General features: G+C 44.3%; 1 protein-coding gene across 1 annotated transcript in view; it reads right to left on the bottom strand.

The window, feature by feature from the left end:
- The window catches only part of DNTTIP1 (deoxynucleotidyltransferase terminal interacting protein 1), a 78,163-nt gene that overhangs the window by 55,113 nt on the left and 3,532 nt on the right, over window positions 1-19,518 (bottom strand). The window contains exons 2-8 of the mRNA XM_073559323.1: window positions 14,211-14,281; window positions 14,019-14,115; window positions 13,302-13,400; window positions 13,154-13,222; window positions 9,152-9,208; window positions 9,017-9,078; window positions 7,696-7,741 (exon numbers count right to left, since the gene is read on the bottom strand). Of these exons, the coding sequence (XP_073415424.1) occupies window positions 7,696-7,741; window positions 9,017-9,078; window positions 9,152-9,208; window positions 13,154-13,222; window positions 13,302-13,400; window positions 14,019-14,115; window positions 14,211-14,281 (501 nt within the window). The remainder of the gene's footprint in view (window positions 1-7,695; window positions 7,742-9,016; window positions 9,079-9,151; window positions 9,209-13,153; window positions 13,223-13,301; window positions 13,401-14,018; window positions 14,116-14,210; window positions 14,282-19,518) is intronic.

The following is a 19,518-nucleotide window of genomic DNA, read 5'->3' as shown; positions in this document are numbered from 1 at the left end:
CTACTACCAGACACTACGTCACAATAGCTCACTATCAGGACACCTCACTACTACCAGACACTACCTCACAATAGCTCACTATCAGGACACCTCACTACTACCAGACACTACCTCACAATAGCTCACTATCAGGACACCTCACTACTACCAGACACTACCTCACAATAGCTCACTATCAGGACACCTCACTACTACCAGACACTCCCTCACAATAGCTCACTATCAGGACACCTCACTACTACCAGACACTACCTCACAATAGCTCACTATCAGGACACCTCACTACCTGACACTACCTCACAATAGCTCACTATCAGGAAACCTCACAACCACCTGACACTACCTCACAATAGCTCACTATCAGGAAACCTCACCACTACCTCATAATAGCTCACTATCAGGACACATCACTGCTACCAGACACTACCTCACAATAGCTCACTATCAGGACACCTCACTACTACCAAACACTACTTCACAATAGCTCACTATCAGGACACCTCACTACTGCCAGACACTACCTCACAATAGCTCACTATCAGGACACCTTACTACTACCAGACACTACCTCACAATAGCTCACTATCAGGACACCTCACTACTACCAGACACTACCTCACAATAGCTCACTATCAGGACACCTACTACTACCAGACACTCCCTCACAATAGCTCACTATCAGGACACCTCACTACTACCAGACACTCCCTCACAATAGCTCACTATCAGGACACCTCACTACTACCACACACTACCTCACAATAGCTCACTATCAGGACACCTCACTACCTGCCACTACCTCACAATAGCTTACTATCAGGACACCTCACTACAAGACACTACCTCACAATAGCTCACTATCAGGACACCTCACTACTACCAGACACTACGTCACAATAGCTCACTATCAGGACACCTCACTACTACCAGACACTACCTCACAATAGCTCACTATCAAGACACCTCACTACTACCAGACACTACCTCACAATAGTTCACTATCAGGACACCTCACTACTGCCAGACACTACCTCACAATAGCTCACTATCATGACACCTCACTACTGCCAGACACTCCCTCACAATAGCTCTCTATCAGGACACCTCACTACCTGACACTACCTCACAATAGCTCACTATCAGGAAACCTCACAATAGCTCACTATCAGGACACCTCACTACTACCAGACACTACGTCACAATAGCTCACTATCAGGACACCTCACTACTACAGGACACTCCCTCACAATAGCTCACTATCAGGACACCTCACTACTACCAGACACTACCTCACAATAGTTCACTATCATGACACCTCACTACTGCCAGACACTCCCTCACAATAGCTCACTATCAGGACATCTTACTACTACCAGACACTACCTCACAATAGCTCACTATCAGGACACCTCACTACTACCAGACACTACGTCACAATAGCTCACTATCAGGACACCTCACTACTACCAGACACTACCTCACAATAGCTCACTATCAGGACATCTTACTACTACCAGACACTACCTCACAATAGCTCACTATCAGGACATCTTACTACTACCAGATACTACCTCACAATAACTCACTATCAGGACACCTCACTACCTGACACTACCTCACAATAGCTCACTATCAGGACACCTCACTACCAGACACTACCTCACAATATCTCACTATCAGGACACCTCATTACTACCAGACACTACCTCCCAATAGCTCACTATGAGGAAACCTCACCACCACCTGACACTACCTCACAATAGCTCACTATCAGGACACCTCACTACCTGACACTACCTCACAATAGCTCACTATCAGGACACCTCACTACTACCAGACACTACCTCACAATAGCTCACTATCAGGACACCTCACTACTACCAGACACTACGTCACAATAGCTCACTATCAGGACACCTCACTACTACCAGACACTACCTCACAATAGCTCACTATCAGGACACCTCACTACTACCAGACACTACCTCACAATAGTTCACTATCATGACACCTCACTACTGCCAGACACTACCTCACAATAGCTCTCTATCAGGACACCTCACTACCTGACACTACCTCACAATAGCTCACTATCAGGAAACCTCACTACCTCACAATAGCTCACTATCAGGACACCTCACTACTACCAGACACTACCTCACAATAGCTCACTATCAGGACACCTCACTACTACCAGACACTACCTCACAATAGTTCACTATCAGGACACCTCACTACTGCCAGACACTACCTCACAATAGCTCACTATCAGGACATCTTACTACTACCAGACACTACCTCACAATAGCTCACTATCAGGACACCTCACTACTACCAGACACTACCTCACAATAGCTCACTATCAGGACACCTCACTACTACCAGACACTACCTCACAATAGCTCACTATCAAGACACCTCACTACTACCAGACACTACCTCACAATAGCTCACTATCAGGACACCTCACTACTACCAGACACTACCTCACAATAGCTCACTATCAGGACACCTCACAATAGCTCACTATCAGGAAACCTCACTACCTCACAATAGCTCACTATCAGGACACCTCACTACTACCAGACACTACGTCACAATAGCTCACTATCAGGACACCTCACTACTACCAGACACTACCTCACAATAGCTCACTATCAGGACACCTCACTACTACCAGACACTACCTCACAATAGCTCACTATCAGGACACCTCACTACTACCAGACACTACCTCACAATAGCTCACTATCAGGACACCTCACTACTACCAGACACTCCCTCACAATAGCTCACTATCAGGACACCTCACTACTACCAGACACTACCTCACAATAGCTCACTATCAGGACACCTCACTACCTGACACTACCTCACAATAGCTCACTATCAGGAAACCTCACAACCACCTGACACTACCTCACAATAGCTCACTATCAGGAAACCTCACCACTACCTCATAATAGCTCACTATCAGGACACATCACTGCTACCAGACACTACCTCACAATAGCTCACTATCAGGACACCTCACTACTACCAAACACTACTTCACAATAGCTCACTATCAGGACACCTCACTACTGCCAGACACTACCTCACAATAGCTCACTATCAGGACACCTTACTACTACCAGACACTACCTCACAATAGCTCACTATCAGGACACCTCACTACTACCAGACACTACCTCACAATAGCTCACTATCAGGACACCTACTACTACCAGACACTCCCTCACAATAGCTCACTATCAGGACACCTCACTACTACCAGACACTCCCTCACAATAGCTCACTATCAGGACACCTCACTACTACCACACACTACCTCACAATAGCTCACTATCAGGACACCTCACTACCTGCCACTACCTCACAATAGCTTACTATCAGGACACCTCACTACAAGACACTACCTCACAATAGCTCACTATCAGGACACCTCACTACTACCAGACACTACGTCACAATAGCTCACTATCAGGACACCTCACTACTACCAGACACTACCTCACAATAGCTCACTATCAAGACACCTCACTACTACCAGACACTACCTCACAATAGTTCACTATCAGGACACCTCACTACTGCCAGACACTACCTCACAATAGCTCACTATCATGACACCTCACTACTGCCAGACACTCCCTCACAATAGCTCTCTATCAGGACACCTCACTACCTGACACTACCTCACAATAGCTCACTATCAGGAAACCTCACAATAGCTCACTATCAGGACACCTCACTACTACCAGACACTACATCACAATAGCTCACTATCAGGACACCTCACTACTACAGGACACTCCCTCACAATAGCTCACTATCAGGACACCTCACTACTACCAGACACTACCTCACAATAGTTCACTATCATGACACCTCACTACTGCCAGACACTCCCTCACAATAGCTCACTATCAGGACATCTTACTACTACCAGACACTACCTCACAATAGCTCACTATCAGGACACCTCACTACTACCAGACACTACGTCACAATAGCTCACTATCAGGACACCTCACTACTACCAGACACTACCTCACAATAGCTCACTATCAGGACATCTTACTACTACCAGACACTACCTCACAATAGCTCACTATCAGGACATCTTACTACTACCAGATACTACCTCACAATAACTCACTATCAGGACACCTCACTACCTGACACTACCTCACAATAGCTCACTATCAGGACACCTCACTACCAGACACTACCTCACAATATCTCACTATCAGGACACCTCATTACTACCAGACACTACCTCCCAATAGCTCACTATGAGGAAACCTCACCACCACCTGACACTACCTCACAATAGCTCACTATCAGGACACCTCACTACCTGACACTACCTCACAATAGCTCACTATCAGGACACCTCACTACTACCAGACACTACCTCACAATAGCTCACTATCAGGACACCTCACTACTACCAGACACTACGTCACAATAGCTCACTATCAGGACACCTCACTACTACCAGACACTACCTCACAATAGCTCACTATCAGGACACCTCACTACTACCAGACACTACCTCACAATAGTTCACTATCATGACACCTCACTACTGCCAGACACTACCTCACAATAGCTCACTATCAGGACACCTCACTACCTGACACTACCTCACAATAGCTCACTATCAGGAAACCTCACTACCTCACAATAGCTCACTATCAGGACACCTCACTACTACCAGACACTACCTCACAATAGCTCACTATCAGGACACCTCACTACTACCAGACACTACCTCACAATAGTTCACTATCAGGACACCTCACTACTGCCAGACACTACCTCACAATAGCTCACTATCAGGACATCTTACTACTACCAGACACTACCTCACAATAGCTCACTATCAGGACACCTCACTACTACCAGACACTACCTCACAATAGCTCACTATCAGGACACCTCACTACTACCAGACACTACCTCACAATAGCTCACTATCAGGACATCTTACTATTACCAGACACTACCTCACAATAGCTCACTATCAGGACACCTCACTACTACCAGACACTACCTCACAATAGCTCACTATCAGGACACCTCACTACTACCAGACACTACCTCACAATAGCTCACTATCAGGAAACCTCACTACTACCTGACACTACCTCACAATAGCTCACTGTCACTATGGACACTTCACTAACCATCCCAAGCTCTTGGCTGCGAGGTCACTTACTGCTGGCCATGACTTTTCTGCAGAACAAAAGCAGCAAGTAATGATACCTGCGTTTTTTGCAGCGTTTTTTTCAACGCCCATTCAAGCCAATGGGTGAAAAACGCAGCAAAAACACAGAAAGAAGTGACATGCTCTGTTCAAAAAACGCAGCAAAGCACAAAATCCTGATGACACAAAAAACAATGTGTGTGCATGAGATTTCTGAAATCTCATAGGCTTTGCTGGTAATGGAAAAAGCAGCTGAAAATTAGCAGAAAAAAAACACAGCAAAATGCAAAGTGTGAACATACCCTAAAAAGTATTAAATACTGAAAGGTCATTTTAAGGAGAGAGAGAAAAATCTAGGAATTCAAATTGATAAGGATTTTTGGTTCTTTGAAAATGAGAGTCAATACATCTAGACTTAGGTCTCAATACTTGGATTCAATTCACACCTCCACTATAATGACTGCAGATCACCAAACTCCTAAGCCAGTGATAGCGAACCTTTCTGAGACCGAGTGCCCAAACTGCAACCTAAAACCCAATTATTTATGACGAAGTGCCAACACATGCCAAATGCCCCATCATGATCCCCTTCATGTAGAAATATGCCCCATCATGATCCCCTTCATGCAGAAATTCCCCATCATGATCCCTTTCATGCAGAAATATGCCCCATCATGATCCCCTCCACCGTGGGCAGCATTGTGGCTTAGTGGATAGCACTGCAGCCTTGCAGCGCTGGAGTCCTGGGTTCAAATCCCACCAAGGACAACATCTGCAAGGAGTTTGTATGTTCTCCCCGTGTTTGCGTGGGTCTCCTCCGGGTACTCCGGTTTCCTCCCACATTCCAAAGACATACTGATAGGGAATTTAGATTGTGAGCCCCATCGGGGACAGTGATGATAATGTGTGCAAACTGTAAAGTGCTGCAGAATATGTTAGCGCTATATAAAGATTATTATTATGATCCCCTTCACGTAGAAATATGCTCCATCATGATCCCCTTCATGCAGAAATGCCCCATCATGTAGAAATTATTCCACCATCTCCATCATTTCCTCCTCCCCATCTCCCCATCAATGGCCCTCTCCCCATCATTGACAAATACACCACAGCGGCCGCCAGCTTCCTTCCTCTCACTCCCTTTCACACAACGAGAGGCGCGACCGCGGCTAAATTACATCATCATTCAGCTCCACAGCTGCGCCGCTCAATGTGTGAGAGCCTGAGAGGCAGGAAATTGCAGCTCCAGATCAGTGAGGCGAGACCGCGTGCCAGCTGAGAGGGCTCTGCATGCCATTGGTTCGCCACCACGTCTCCATCTGTAACAAAAAGTGTAAAGTGCTGCGGAATATTTTGGCACTATATGAAAAAAATATTATTATTATTATATAACCTTGATTCATCTTTAGGAGGAATCACCCCTTCTACAAATGTCCTGTGTTATTATCTCTTAATTGTGTTCTCTTTTCAGTAATGCATTTGTAAACCAGCCTGATGAAGGAGCTTCCATGCTTGGAAAGCTTGCAAACATACATCTTGTTGGCTAACCGGAATACTTTTGCCATTTAGGGTGAGTGCACACGCTGCGGATTCACCTGCGGATTTTTCCGTGTGGATTTGCAGGTAAAACCGCAGGTAAAGTGACCTGCGGTTTTCCTGCGGATTTGCCAGCGGTTTTCCCCTGCGGAGTGACACCTGGACAATGGAACAGGTGTCAAACTGCTGCGGAATCCGCAGAAAGAATTGACATGCTGATTTAAAACTGCGGAAAAATCCGCAGCACGTGCACTGCAGATTTGAAATCCCATTGGCTAACATTGTACTGTACAATGTCTGCGGAACTGCTGCGGATCTGCAGGGCCCAATCCACTGCGGATCCGCAGCGTGTGCACATACCCTCAGGGTATTTGAATAGTTTTTTCTAGATAACATGGTACCACAATATATCGTATACACTCGCGTATAAGCCGAGATTTTCAGCCCATTTTCTGGGCTGAAAGTCCCCCTCTCGGCTTATACGCAAGTCATATACGCCAGGGGGCTGGTGGGTGAGGGTGAGCGGGGGTGTCAGATCATACTTACCCCCCCTGGCGCGGTCTCTGCAGCCCACCCGCTCATTAAAGTCATGAATATGCGCATATTCATGACTTTAATGAGTGGTACCACGTGACCGCTGAAGGAAGAGCTGCCGGAGACCGCGCCAGGAGGGGCTGCAGAGACCGCACCAGGGGTGGGTGAGTATATGCGATGTTCACCTGTCGCCGGTCCATCGCTGCGCCCGCTCTGTCCTGCGCATCCTCTGTCAGTGACGTTCAGGCAGCAGAGGGCGCGAGTCAATAAGTTTTCCCAGTTTTTTGTGGCAAAATTAAGGGAGGGTCGGCTTATACACGAGTATATACGGCAATAATTGTTTTATTGTACACCAGCTGCCAAACACATGTATCTCAGGTCCTTCATGTAGAGGATACTTAAAACTGTACCTTTGGCCCTTCACGTCTGATAGGATCACCAGCTTTGGGTTTTAAACTGCAAAATGAACAAAGCAAATAAAATCAATACACATATAGCCATTATGTCCTCCATAACCAACTAATGGAAGACGCAAACTTTTTTTTTATTATTTTGCTTTGCTATTTTTCCTCCCCTTCTTAAAAAAAAGTGGTTTTAGTAGTCAAACTCGGAAACCCATAAGCTTGTTTGTGACATGACCTGTAGTTTTCATAAGTACCATTTTGGGGTCTATAAAACATTCTGATCTCTTTTTATTGCATGTTTTTGAGAGTGACAGCTTTTTCCCCACCATCAGATCCATCACTGCTGAGTATAATTTCAAGATTCTCCTAAATTTATGTCTGGCATGAAACCTAGTTAATAGTGATGAGTAAACGTGCTCGGATAAGGTGTAATCTGAGCATGCTCGGGTGCTAACCAAGTGTCTTCAGCATGCTCGAATAATATGTTCGAGTCCCTGCAGTTGTATGTTATGCAGCTGTTCACCAGGCGTAACACATGCAGGGGTGGCCTGTTTGTTAGGCAATCCCTGCATGAGTTGTGACTGCCAACAGCCGCGAGACATGCAACCGCAGGGACTTGAACATATTTGAGCAAGCCGAAGACACTCGGTTAACACCTTATCCGAGCACGTTCGCTCATCACTATTAGTTAACCACTTCTGCCAGGAAACCAACATGTTATTAGACTATCCCCATCTCTCATTTCCTCAGGTTTTTTTTTTTTTTTTAAAAAACCTATTGCAAATGTTATTTTACTGAGGGCAAATATAGGGATTCAGAAGGTGTCATCTGAGAAATGGACAACCCCTTTAAAGATAACTTTGATTGCAGCAACTTTGATTGGTTCAATCTGCGGCGCAGCTGGCCCAAGTAACATGTTTTGAATCCTGGTAATTGTACTGACCTGGAGAATAATGTTGCCAGGTCATTTTTACAGCACACTGAACACTGTAAAAACAAAACTCAACACATGACGGTATTGCAGATTTTTTACCCCCATTTCTGTGCATTTTGAATTGTCCCATTTTCCAGTTCCCTGTATGGTAAAATGAATGAAGTCATTCAAAACCATTACTCGCCCACAAGAAATAAAAAAAAAAAGTTATGGCTCTTGAAAGAAAGGGACGAAAAAATGGAAGCCTGAACACGAAAAAACGTAACAAAAAAAATCATGTCAGTGAAGGAGTTAACGGGCTCAAATTTCGCTGCAGAGCTGGTCGCACAATGAACCATGTGGGTCCCACAGATGTAATCAGACCATGCCGATGACATGACTATTTATACTCACGATGTAAGTCCTGAGGAATTCCGCTCATTTAGTGAGCTTTGTCCTGGGGGGCGCCCCTTTCTCTGTAAAACAAACACAATTTTCATATCCCCTTTTAATGAAGATTAATTAGCAACCCATTAGGGTGTTTACTACCTTTTTGGGCACTGGACTCCTCCGCAGAAATGACTCATCTTCCGCTATTCTTGTTCTCTGGAGAAAGAGAAGAACAGTAAGTTTTGAAGAGGGTTGTCTCAGGTTCATAAATGGGTAACATGCTAAGCGCTTCCAAAAACAAAAACACTTTACAAATTACCTCTTATTAAAAATCTGTTCCTTTTTCAAGAACGGAAGGAATGTTAATTCTGCAGTGCACAGCTTGTTGCCTAGTTTACTGTCCACGAGAGTCCCCAGCTTGGCCACTTACCTAATCAGGACGCATACGGCGTGAGCAGGCTCTATGCTTTACAAGCCTGCTCGCGCGGGGCTGTGACGCTGGCCGGACCGCTGCCAGTAGATGGATGGCTGCTTGCTGCCTTTGGGAGAGCACAAGGCGACCATGCCACTGGTCTGAACTGCCGATCTGCAGGAGCGCACCACCCGCCACAATGCAGGAAGCATCGGGAGACAACCGCTTTAGTGTGTGTGCACACATTACAAATTCTGCTGCGGATCCGCAGCGGTTTTGGCCCTGCGGATCCGCAGCAGTTTCTGCTGGGTGTACCATTATATTCAATGCAAAACAAAAAACGTGCATATGCTGCGGATTTTTCAGAGCGGATTTGCTGCGGTTTTAAATCCACAGCATGTCACTTCTTTGTGCGGAATCCGCAGCGGTTTGGCACCTGCTCCATGATCAGGTGTCAAACCACAGGGGAAAACCGCAGGCTAATCCGCAGGTCTTTTGACCTGCAGATTTACCTGCGATTTAGGCAAATCCGCGCGGAAAAATCCGCAGCAGACTCCGCAGCGTATGCACACACCCGCAAAGAGAGTCTGTCACCACAGTCGATCTCTCTAAAACTGTTAATACGGGCATACAGGTTATAGACTGCTGAGAAAAGTCATACCTGTATGTCTCTTGGATTACGCCTTGTTGTGGAAAAATATCAGCTTTTATCCATTTATGTAAATTATAACTTCCAGGCTATGGGCAGGACGTTGCCCAGAAGATTCCTCTACCTCTGTACTTTATCTCTATATATCTGGCCTCCCACCAGCATCACTCTGTCCCTGTGATGTCGGCCAAAAGAGAGAATCTCATACATGTCTCTTACATTCCTGTTCTTTTATCCACAGTGTTGCACCCTTCTAAGGACATAGGCATAAAGTGCCTTTTGCGCAGGAGCCATTACCAGTGTTGTCTAATGCAGGTGCAGGGTGTGGCAATGCGCAGGCGAGAGATTTCCTCTCAGTCATGCGACGTCACAGGGACAGAGTGATGTGGGTGGGAGGCGAGATATATGGACGTAAAGTACAGAGACAGAGGTATCTTCCAGGCAATGTCCTGCCCATAGCCTGCAAGAGGTGATTTCCATCAGACCTGCCGCCCGCCAAAGGATGTTGTGTAGCCCGCGTAGCTGTATGGGATGTGCCGGCTCCTTCCTGTATTCAGTCGCGTCTGTCACACAGGGCACAGGAATTCTCTCAGCCCCCCGGCGTGCAGTGGTGTGATGAGGTTAACACACTGCTACTATTATCACTGCTGCTGGGCACCTAACAGGAGCGGAGACGGTGCAGGCAATAGTAAGCGCTCCATATCATTGTGGATGGGGGGGAGGGGTAATGATATTGTGAGGGCACATAATAGGGGGACAATGGGGAAAGAGGACACAGTTTTGTGAGAAGCAGTGATGGTGGGGGATGCTTTGCAGAAGACCAGTGTGTGTGTGGGTGGTGATAATTTGGAGAGGGGCAGTGTGCAGGGGATATTTTGAACAGGGGCAGTGTGTGAGGGTCGTATTTTGCAGAAGGACAGCATGCAGGGGATATTTTTGGAGGAGAGCAGTGTTGGGGGGATATTTGGCACAGGCAGCACAGTGGGGGCAATTATTTATTCAGGGACACAGCATGGGAGATATTTTTTTATTTATGGGGGGCAGTATAATGATATTTACATTCTTAAGGGCACCATGTCAGAAAGTGCTGCAGAAAACCAGAGCACAGACAAGCTCTGGGCATGGCGTCTGTGCTACATGGAGACAAACGGGATGGCAATGACTTCAATCAGAGACAATGTCAAATATAAGGTACCGGGAGGTAAATGTTTAATTGTGAACCTGTCTCATCAGTGTATGGTACACAGTCTGAAGACTGTTAACAACGCTCAGTATCTCCTTAATATTATTAAAGACATACTGGGAGTTGTAGGTTCATGTGATACAATTGTACATGTGGTGACCTGACATTGCATTGGATCCCTGTACTAAGTTTGGTGATTTATTCATGTACTGATGATAGTTCTGGCGCTGCATTCATATGCTGACGGTGGTTCTGGCGCTGCATTCATGTGCTGATGATGGTTCTGATCCTGTACACATGTAGATATCCAAAACGGGCTTCATGACCATGTCAAGACTTAAAAATCCCCAAAATGTTGAGATTATAAGGAGGTTTTGGCGGGATTCTGCTTTAAAAACCTCAGTGGATGCCATACGTGTGCTGTACGTGTTTTACAAGGGGATCCATAGACTTGGCCTTTGTCATACGTGCTGCTGGTAAAAAATGGACAGGTCCCTGTGTAGATTACAAGGATACCCAGTCTGCATAAAAACATTGACATGTGAGCAGCCCCATAGGTTATAATGGGTATGTGTGGTATCGGTGAAAAAAACGGATGACACACGTACCAGAAGCACGTGTGAAGGAGGCCTTATGCACTGTCAAGAGCAATAACAGAGGAACAATGTAGTGTAAAACCAGTAATGAATTGCAAATGGACGCTTGTGTTTTTTTAGGTTTTTCCGCTAAAAAAAAGGGCGTATACCCTTTATAGACAATACATAACATATAAAACCTACAAAAGACAAGATGAAAAAAACCCTGCTGTAATTAAATAAGTAAAAAGCAAAAGTGCATTTAAATCATACAGAGTTCTTAGTAATACTGTATTTGATCAAACATAGCATAAAAGCCGTCCCACCATCGACAAGGTGACTCTGTGGTCGGGGCGGTCCTACACTGTCTAATATTAAAAACCTTAATCTGTGTCAAAGTTGACGTCTGTGTGAATAAGGGCAGACAAGGACCGGGTCCCAACCAGTGGACACCAGTCAGGGGAAGCCTTTAAATACAATTTCCAGCTCAGGAGAGGGAGGCCACACCCCAGGTTGCACAGAATGCAAAAATACAAAAAAAAAAAAACACAAAAATTGAGCTTATTCACACAGAGGTCAACTTTGACACAGATTAAGGTTTTTAATATTAGACAGTGTAGGACCGCCCCGACCACAGAGTCACCTTGTCGATGGTGGGATGGCTTTTATGCTATGTTTGATCAAATACAGTATTACTAAGAACTCTGTATGATTTAAATGCACTTTTGCTTTTTACTTATTTAATTACAGCAGGGTTTTTTTCATCTTGTCTTTTGTAGGCTTTGTATGCTTTTTGGCCATGTGAACATGCATTTATATGCTGCATGTGTACCAACTCAAACCAAGCTCAATTTTTGTGTTTTTTCTTAATACATAACATATAGCTGTATTGGTTGAGGTTCTCAATTCACAGATGTGAGCAATTCTAGTAATAGGGGACAGCTGGTGTGGTGAAAGCAAGTAACCTGCAGCTGCTCTCAGAACAGAGCAGTATACAGCCCCCTACATCAGTCAACGGACAGAGGCAGCTGTGATGTCCCTCAGCCTTTATTAGGAGCCACACTTCCCTGTCACAGTTCCTCTTTTACCTCTGCTCATTAACATGTAATGTTTCTTAGACACCATAGAAATAATGGTTAGCTTTTCCCAGGATCAGCACCATTTTTCTCCATGCCATTTAATGTGTCTTGTGTTTTCAGCTCAGCCGCATTCAGCTGGACACTATTATACCATGTTTAATCCTGGACAATCCCTTTAATAATGATTTTCTCGAATATATACATAAAGGCTGGCATGACACCTCTGCATGAAACCAGCAGCAATAACTAATGCTTTCACTTACCTTCACAAAGCTCCCCTCTATCACAGGTTTTACTACAGCCTTGTCTCGATCTGTAAACAGCACCTTGGCCTGTATAACGGAACAGGACAATGCTTAGTAGTAAATACACCAGTCAACCCAGGTCTGCCAGACTAACTTTATGTATTACCTGCTCCAGACAACTACGGCAAGTCTCCCGAATTAGTTGTTCTGGGTCCACCTGATCTCCGACATTCTCCCTCACATTTGTCGCAGCTTTCTGAAAGAACTAGGATTAAAACACAATTAGAACAGACGTGGCTTATTATGCTAGTATATTACAGCCAATGTGCTACACAACATACTCCAACCACTCACATATACAGACTGCTGTATAATCCAGCCATAGTGAGAGCTCATTAGCACTAGTTTATTCATTCTCTGCCCACCTCCACCGAGTGACAGCTGCAGCTTGTACTGATCAGAGTGAGATCTCAGCAGAAACAGGGAGGAGGGACACTGAGGAGCTGTCAGACTGGGTGGATGATTCAGTTTAAACTTTTACATTGCAATGTTGTACTCCATGTCGGGGCAGTGCTTGGCTGCATCACAGGTGGGTGCACAAACTATTTTGCTATCTTTTCCACAAGGAAAATCACTTATGTCACTTCCACTGAGCAGAGCGCTGTCCATGTGCAAACCACGAGGCCCAAACACTGACCGAAAATACGTTCTTCTGAACATAACCTTAGGTAGTAGGCGGTCTGCCTTTAGTTGAGTCTCAAGTCATATGCACATTCTCTGGTACAAAATTTGATGATGGCTTCAAAGCTGGCATTCAACAGAGAACATGACAGATCCTTATGTGTCATAAATAATAGGTAGTGTAGGATGACAAAATCTTTACCTTCATATATTTATCGAAAACGCCTTGAATTTCCTCATTGATGCTCGGCTGCAGAACTGCACGCAGCAGATCCATGGAGACTACTGGGTCAGTAAAACTGTAAGTCAATAAGAAAATAAACTGTACACATTAATCGCAAGAAAAAATGAAACTAGAAAGGTGCAGACTAAATATCAGAGCTCCTAGCCTTACCTGACTGCAACATTAGCACGGCGCCCTCTACGCTGCACTTGCCTGTGCTTGATCATGATATTCCACGGGTTCTGCAAGTAAAACAAAGAGCAAAGAGACCTAAGAACAGGATTGAGGACCCCCAGGATCCAATGCTAGTATTTGTCATTGGAGCCTAATGCTTTAGGATTTCGCGGCTGCTGGATCAATGTAAGATGATGTGTAAAAGAGGGTGCACTTTAAGTGGGGGCATTTACGTCAGGCCATTAAAAGTCCAAAGGATTATCCTCCAGAAACTTTGAAGCCAATACGTGGCATGGATAAAAGTGGAGGGTCCAGAATGAAGGGAACGCTCTGTCTAAGGTCAGTAAACCATTTTAAACCAGTAGCTACTAGTAGAACCAGGTAAGCAACCCTCTGGCATACCGATCCCAATTATTAGGTGGGGTAGAACATGGGTCCTGTCTGTGAGGAGCTCGCTTCAGCTTGGGTGACAATGCTGACAGTAGTAGGGGCTATAATGATTAGTTTTAACACTTCCCACACCTAGTATTATATTATGAAGCTGACGTGGGTGCATGGAACAGTTTGAGCTGACACAGGGCAGGTGCCAGAGGTGCTATACAGCCCACACGTCTTTATAGGGACTCTATCGGCGCAGAATGACTGTTCAAACCAAGTAGAGGCACTCGGTGCATCGTGGCGGGGCCAAACATTTATATACACCTCTCTATTAGAGTTAAGCGAATTTGTTTGGATCCCCGCTTTTTCAGCAAGCTATAGCGCTTACCAAATAAGCTACAGTGGTAACCCGCATACATGGAGCGCGCCGGCTGATCAGCTGATTGGCGCTGCAGCTGCATGTGTCGCGGCTGTGTCACAGCCTATGTATTGGGCTCTCCATGCATGTGATGTGACTGTAACACAGCCGCGACATATGCAGCTGTGGCGCCAATCAGCTGATCAGCTGGTGCGCTCCATGCACCTGGGTTCACGCTGTAGCTTATTCGGTAAGCGTTATAGCTTGCCGAATAAGCGAGGATCTGAACAAATTCATTGAACTCTACTCTCTTCCTGCTTTATTTCCATCTATCTCCATCCTTCTCTGGCTCTATCAAGCCAAAGCTGTCAATCATAGAAGAGGGGGTGGAGGTAGATAGAAAACAAGCAAGTGGGAAGTTGCACTTAAATGTTTGGCCCCACCAAGCGCCTGTACTTGGTTTATACAGTCATTCTGTGCTGATAGAGTCCCTTTAATAGCAGCGTTGGAAGCTACGCCGATCATTGCTACACCTGAATGCTGCTGTCAATCTCCGACAGAGACATTTAAGTTGTGTAATATTGGTGGGCCATCCGTTACGTCACCAATTACGGGGGACCAATGGATTGACGTGGCAGCTGGAAGCAGGCTGAAGGCCGCACTACTATGAAGCTCAACCATGCACTGGGCTTCAGAGATCGTGATTTTCATTATATACTACAATATTGAAGTATTTAGTAAAAAATAATCTCTGGTTCAAGTTCTGTGGAAATAATAAAACAGAGAGGAAAAAATTGTTTTAGAAAATTAGAAATAGAAAAAAAAAATGGAATCAACTTATTTCACCCCCACTAAAATTTTTTTTTAAATATATGCATTATTGCCAACTATGTAAAAGTCTGATCTATCAAAATAATTTAACCCACAAGGTAAATGGCAATGTTTTTTGGCAATACAAATAAATCAAAGTAATGCATGTACCCTAAAATGGTATGTTAAAAACTACAGATCACCCTGCAAAAAAATGTCCTTTCACAGCACCAGAAAGAAAGAAAAACAATAAAGGGCTGTATTGCAGAGGGGTTGGTGCAGTATGACAGATAGGCAGTGACCCAGAAAAGTTAAGAACAAAGTCTTTTAATGTCCAAAGAAAACTTACACTGGAACTCAAAAGGTATCCACTGGATCGTAGCTGGGAAAACAAGACAGTCCGTAACGGGTCCTGTTGCCCTGGACGACTGCACCGCTGTGTACGTGAGGGGTGCCAGGCCTTTTGGCTCCGCTTGGCTATGTGTTGCATCACACAGGTTGAGCTCTACAGAGCCTCCTGCTCTGCACACTTGCAAAACCAAAATTGACATATTTAACCGTCTGCTTCAGTGGTTTCTACAAGGAACCTGTGGCCGTAGGCCACATGAAAGACTTGGCAGGGAGGAAACGGACCACCCCACTACCATCCTGCAGTCCGTTTAAAAAAAAAAAAAGCCCATGGCAGGTTTTCCTTAAATCTGCCATGAACAAACAGCTTGCCCAAGACCAATTCTTACTTTTATTTTGCACTGCAATCACAGCTATACCTGTGACTGCAATGCACTTCAATACGCTTCTGTGCGCATCCTGGGAGGGACACATAGCGACCCTCGCATATGACACCGGTCACTGCCTCAGAAGGTCCCAGAAAATGGTGACACAAAACCAATTTTTTTCAAATTGTACAAACTTCAGAAATTTTTGTTTTCACCGCTTAAACAAAAAGAAAAGTTTGATATTATGGTAATTTTACTGACCTGGAAAATCAAGTTACCAGGTAACATTTACCACAAAACAAAATTAAACTAAAACAAATAATGGCAGAACTGCATTCTTTACACCTCAACCAACTTGGATTTTTATACCCCCTCCCTCCCCACATTCTCTAGTACAATGAATGGTGTCATTCAAAACTACAACTCAACCTGGAAAAAATAAACTCTCATTTGGAAATGTCAACACAAAAGTGTAAAAAAAAAAAAGTTATGACTCTTGAAAATATGAAAGCACAAAAATTAAAATTGGCCCCATTTGGAAGGGGTTAAAAAGTTCTCATAGCACTGTGACAATGCAGAATGCAGGGAGCACACATTGCCAGAGAAATACAACAAATGCTAATGAGTTGGAATCACATGACCAGACTGAATACCCTTTAAACCCTCTAGAGTCATGAAGTAAATGCCCTTGTGTAAACTGCAGTCCAGCTTTGCCTATTATCAGTTTTTGACCACATTAGCTGATTGGAGGTGATCACGTCTCTCGCATACACTGATCTCTTAACATGGAGGTGATTATGACTCTCACATACACTGACTTCTTACATGGAGGAGATCTCGTCACTCACATAGCATGATCTCTTACCAGGAGGAGATCATGTCTCTCACATAGAATGATCTCTCACATAGAATGATCTCGCACATGGAGATCACATCTCTCACATACACTGATCTCTTACATGGAGAAGATTACGTCTCTCACATATGATACAGCCGCTGCCACTAATGACTTTGATACAATATAAAAGCACACATAAACGGCATTAGTATACACACATCCCCTGGATAAAGCTCAGTGCGAAACGTGCGTCGGGGTGCCTGCCGCTCTCAGGTATAGTCATTTAACCCTTCATTAGCACATGTGCGTACTTCCACCATTGGGCAATTATTGCATTTACCAAGCGCTTCATGTATTTGCCTCTCTTCATTGCATTAGTCACTTTTTTCACATGCACCTTATATAAGTGATATTTTCATGCTGGGAAGCACTTTTTTGCTCCTTATATCTTTTACTGGCATCTGTTTTTTTACAATACTTGGAACATTCCTTTATGCCCATTTGTAAACCTCTTTTGTGCAATAGATATATATTATGTTTACACTATACCATGAACTTTTTTTGTGGCTTTAACTTGTATTGCTGTACCTGTCTATACTCTTGTTGCATTAATGCCTTATACTATTTGAAATAAAATATTTGAATATTTTTGGTAAAAAACTTCCCTGTTTTTCTCGGCTTTTGCATTGTTTTTGGAAGTGCCAACTAGTAGGCATATATATACACAATCTGATCTCTCATACACTGATCTCTTACATGGAGAAGATCACGTCTCTCACACAGTGCCTTGCAAAAGTATTCGGCCCCCTGGAACTTTTCAACCTTTTCCCACCTATCATGCTTCAAACATAAAGATACCAAATGTAAATTTTTGGTGAAGAATCAACAACAAGTGGGACACAATTGTGAAGTTGAACGAAATTTATTGGTTATTTTAAATTTTTGTGGAAATTCAAAAACTGAAAAGTGGGGCGTGCAATATTATTCGGCCCCTTTAACTTACTACTTTGTTGTGCCACCTTTTGCTGCGATTACAGCTGCAAGTCGCTTGGGGTATGTCTATCAGTTTTGTACATCGAGAGACTGAAATTCTTGCCCATTCTTCCTTGGCAAACAGCTCGAGCGCAATGAGGTTTGATGGAGATGGTTTGTGAACAGCAGTTTTCAGCTCTTTTCACAGATTCTCGATTGGATTCAGGTCTGGACTTTGACTTGGCCATTCTAACACCTGGATACGTTTATTTGTGCACCATTCCATTGTAGATTTAGCTTTAGGTTTGGGTTCATTGTCTTGTTGGAAGACAAATCTCCGTCCCAGTCTCAGGTCTTTTGCAGACTCCAACAGCTTGTCTTCAAGAATGGTCCTGTATTTGGCTCCATCCATCTTCCCATCACCTTTAACCATCTTCCTTGTCCTGTCCCTGCTGAAGAAAAGCAGCCCCAAATCATGATGCTGCCACCACCATATTTGACAGTGAGGATGGTGTGTTCAGGGTGATGAGCTGTGTTGCCTTTATGCCAAACATATCATTTGGCATTGTTGCCAAAAAGTTCGATTTTGGTTTCATATGACCAGAGCACCTTCTTCCACATGTTTGGTGTGTCTCCCAGGTGGCTTGTTGCAAACTTTAAACAAAACTTTTTATGGATATCTTTGAGAAATGGCTTTATTCTTGCCACTCTTCCATAAAGGCCAGATTTGTGCAGTGTTCGACTGATTGTTGTCCTATGGACAGACTGTCCCACCTCAGCTGTAGATCTCTGCAGATCATTCAGAGTGATCATGGACCTCTTGGCTGCATCTCTGATCAGTCTTCTCCTTGTTTGAGATGAAAGTTTAGAGGGACGGCCGGGTCTTGGTAGATTTGCAGTGGTATGATACTCCTTCCATTTCAATATGATCGCTTGCACAGTGCTCCTTGGGATGTTTAAAGTTTTGCAAATCATTTTGTATCCAAATCTGGCTTTAAACTTCTCCACAACAGTATCACAGACCTGTCTGTTGTGTTCCTTGGTCTTCATGAAGCTCTGTGCATCAAGCAGAACCCTGAGACTATCACAGAGCAGGTGCATTTATACGGAGGCTTGATTACACACAGGTGGATTATATTTATCATCATTAGTCATTTAGGACAACATTGGATCATTCAGAGATCCACAATCAACTTCTGGAGTGAGTTTGCTGCACTGAAAGTAAAGGGGCCG

Source organism: Dendrobates tinctorius, unplaced genomic scaffold (genome assembly GCF_039654945.1).
Source record: "Dendrobates tinctorius isolate UK_male_01 unplaced genomic scaffold, ASM3965494v1 ptg000270l, whole genome shotgun sequence".
In the NCBI taxonomy this organism is placed as follows: Eukaryota; Metazoa; Chordata; class Amphibia; order Anura; family Dendrobatidae; genus Dendrobates; species Dendrobates tinctorius.
This window is presented reverse-complemented; position numbering and strand designations above follow the sequence as displayed.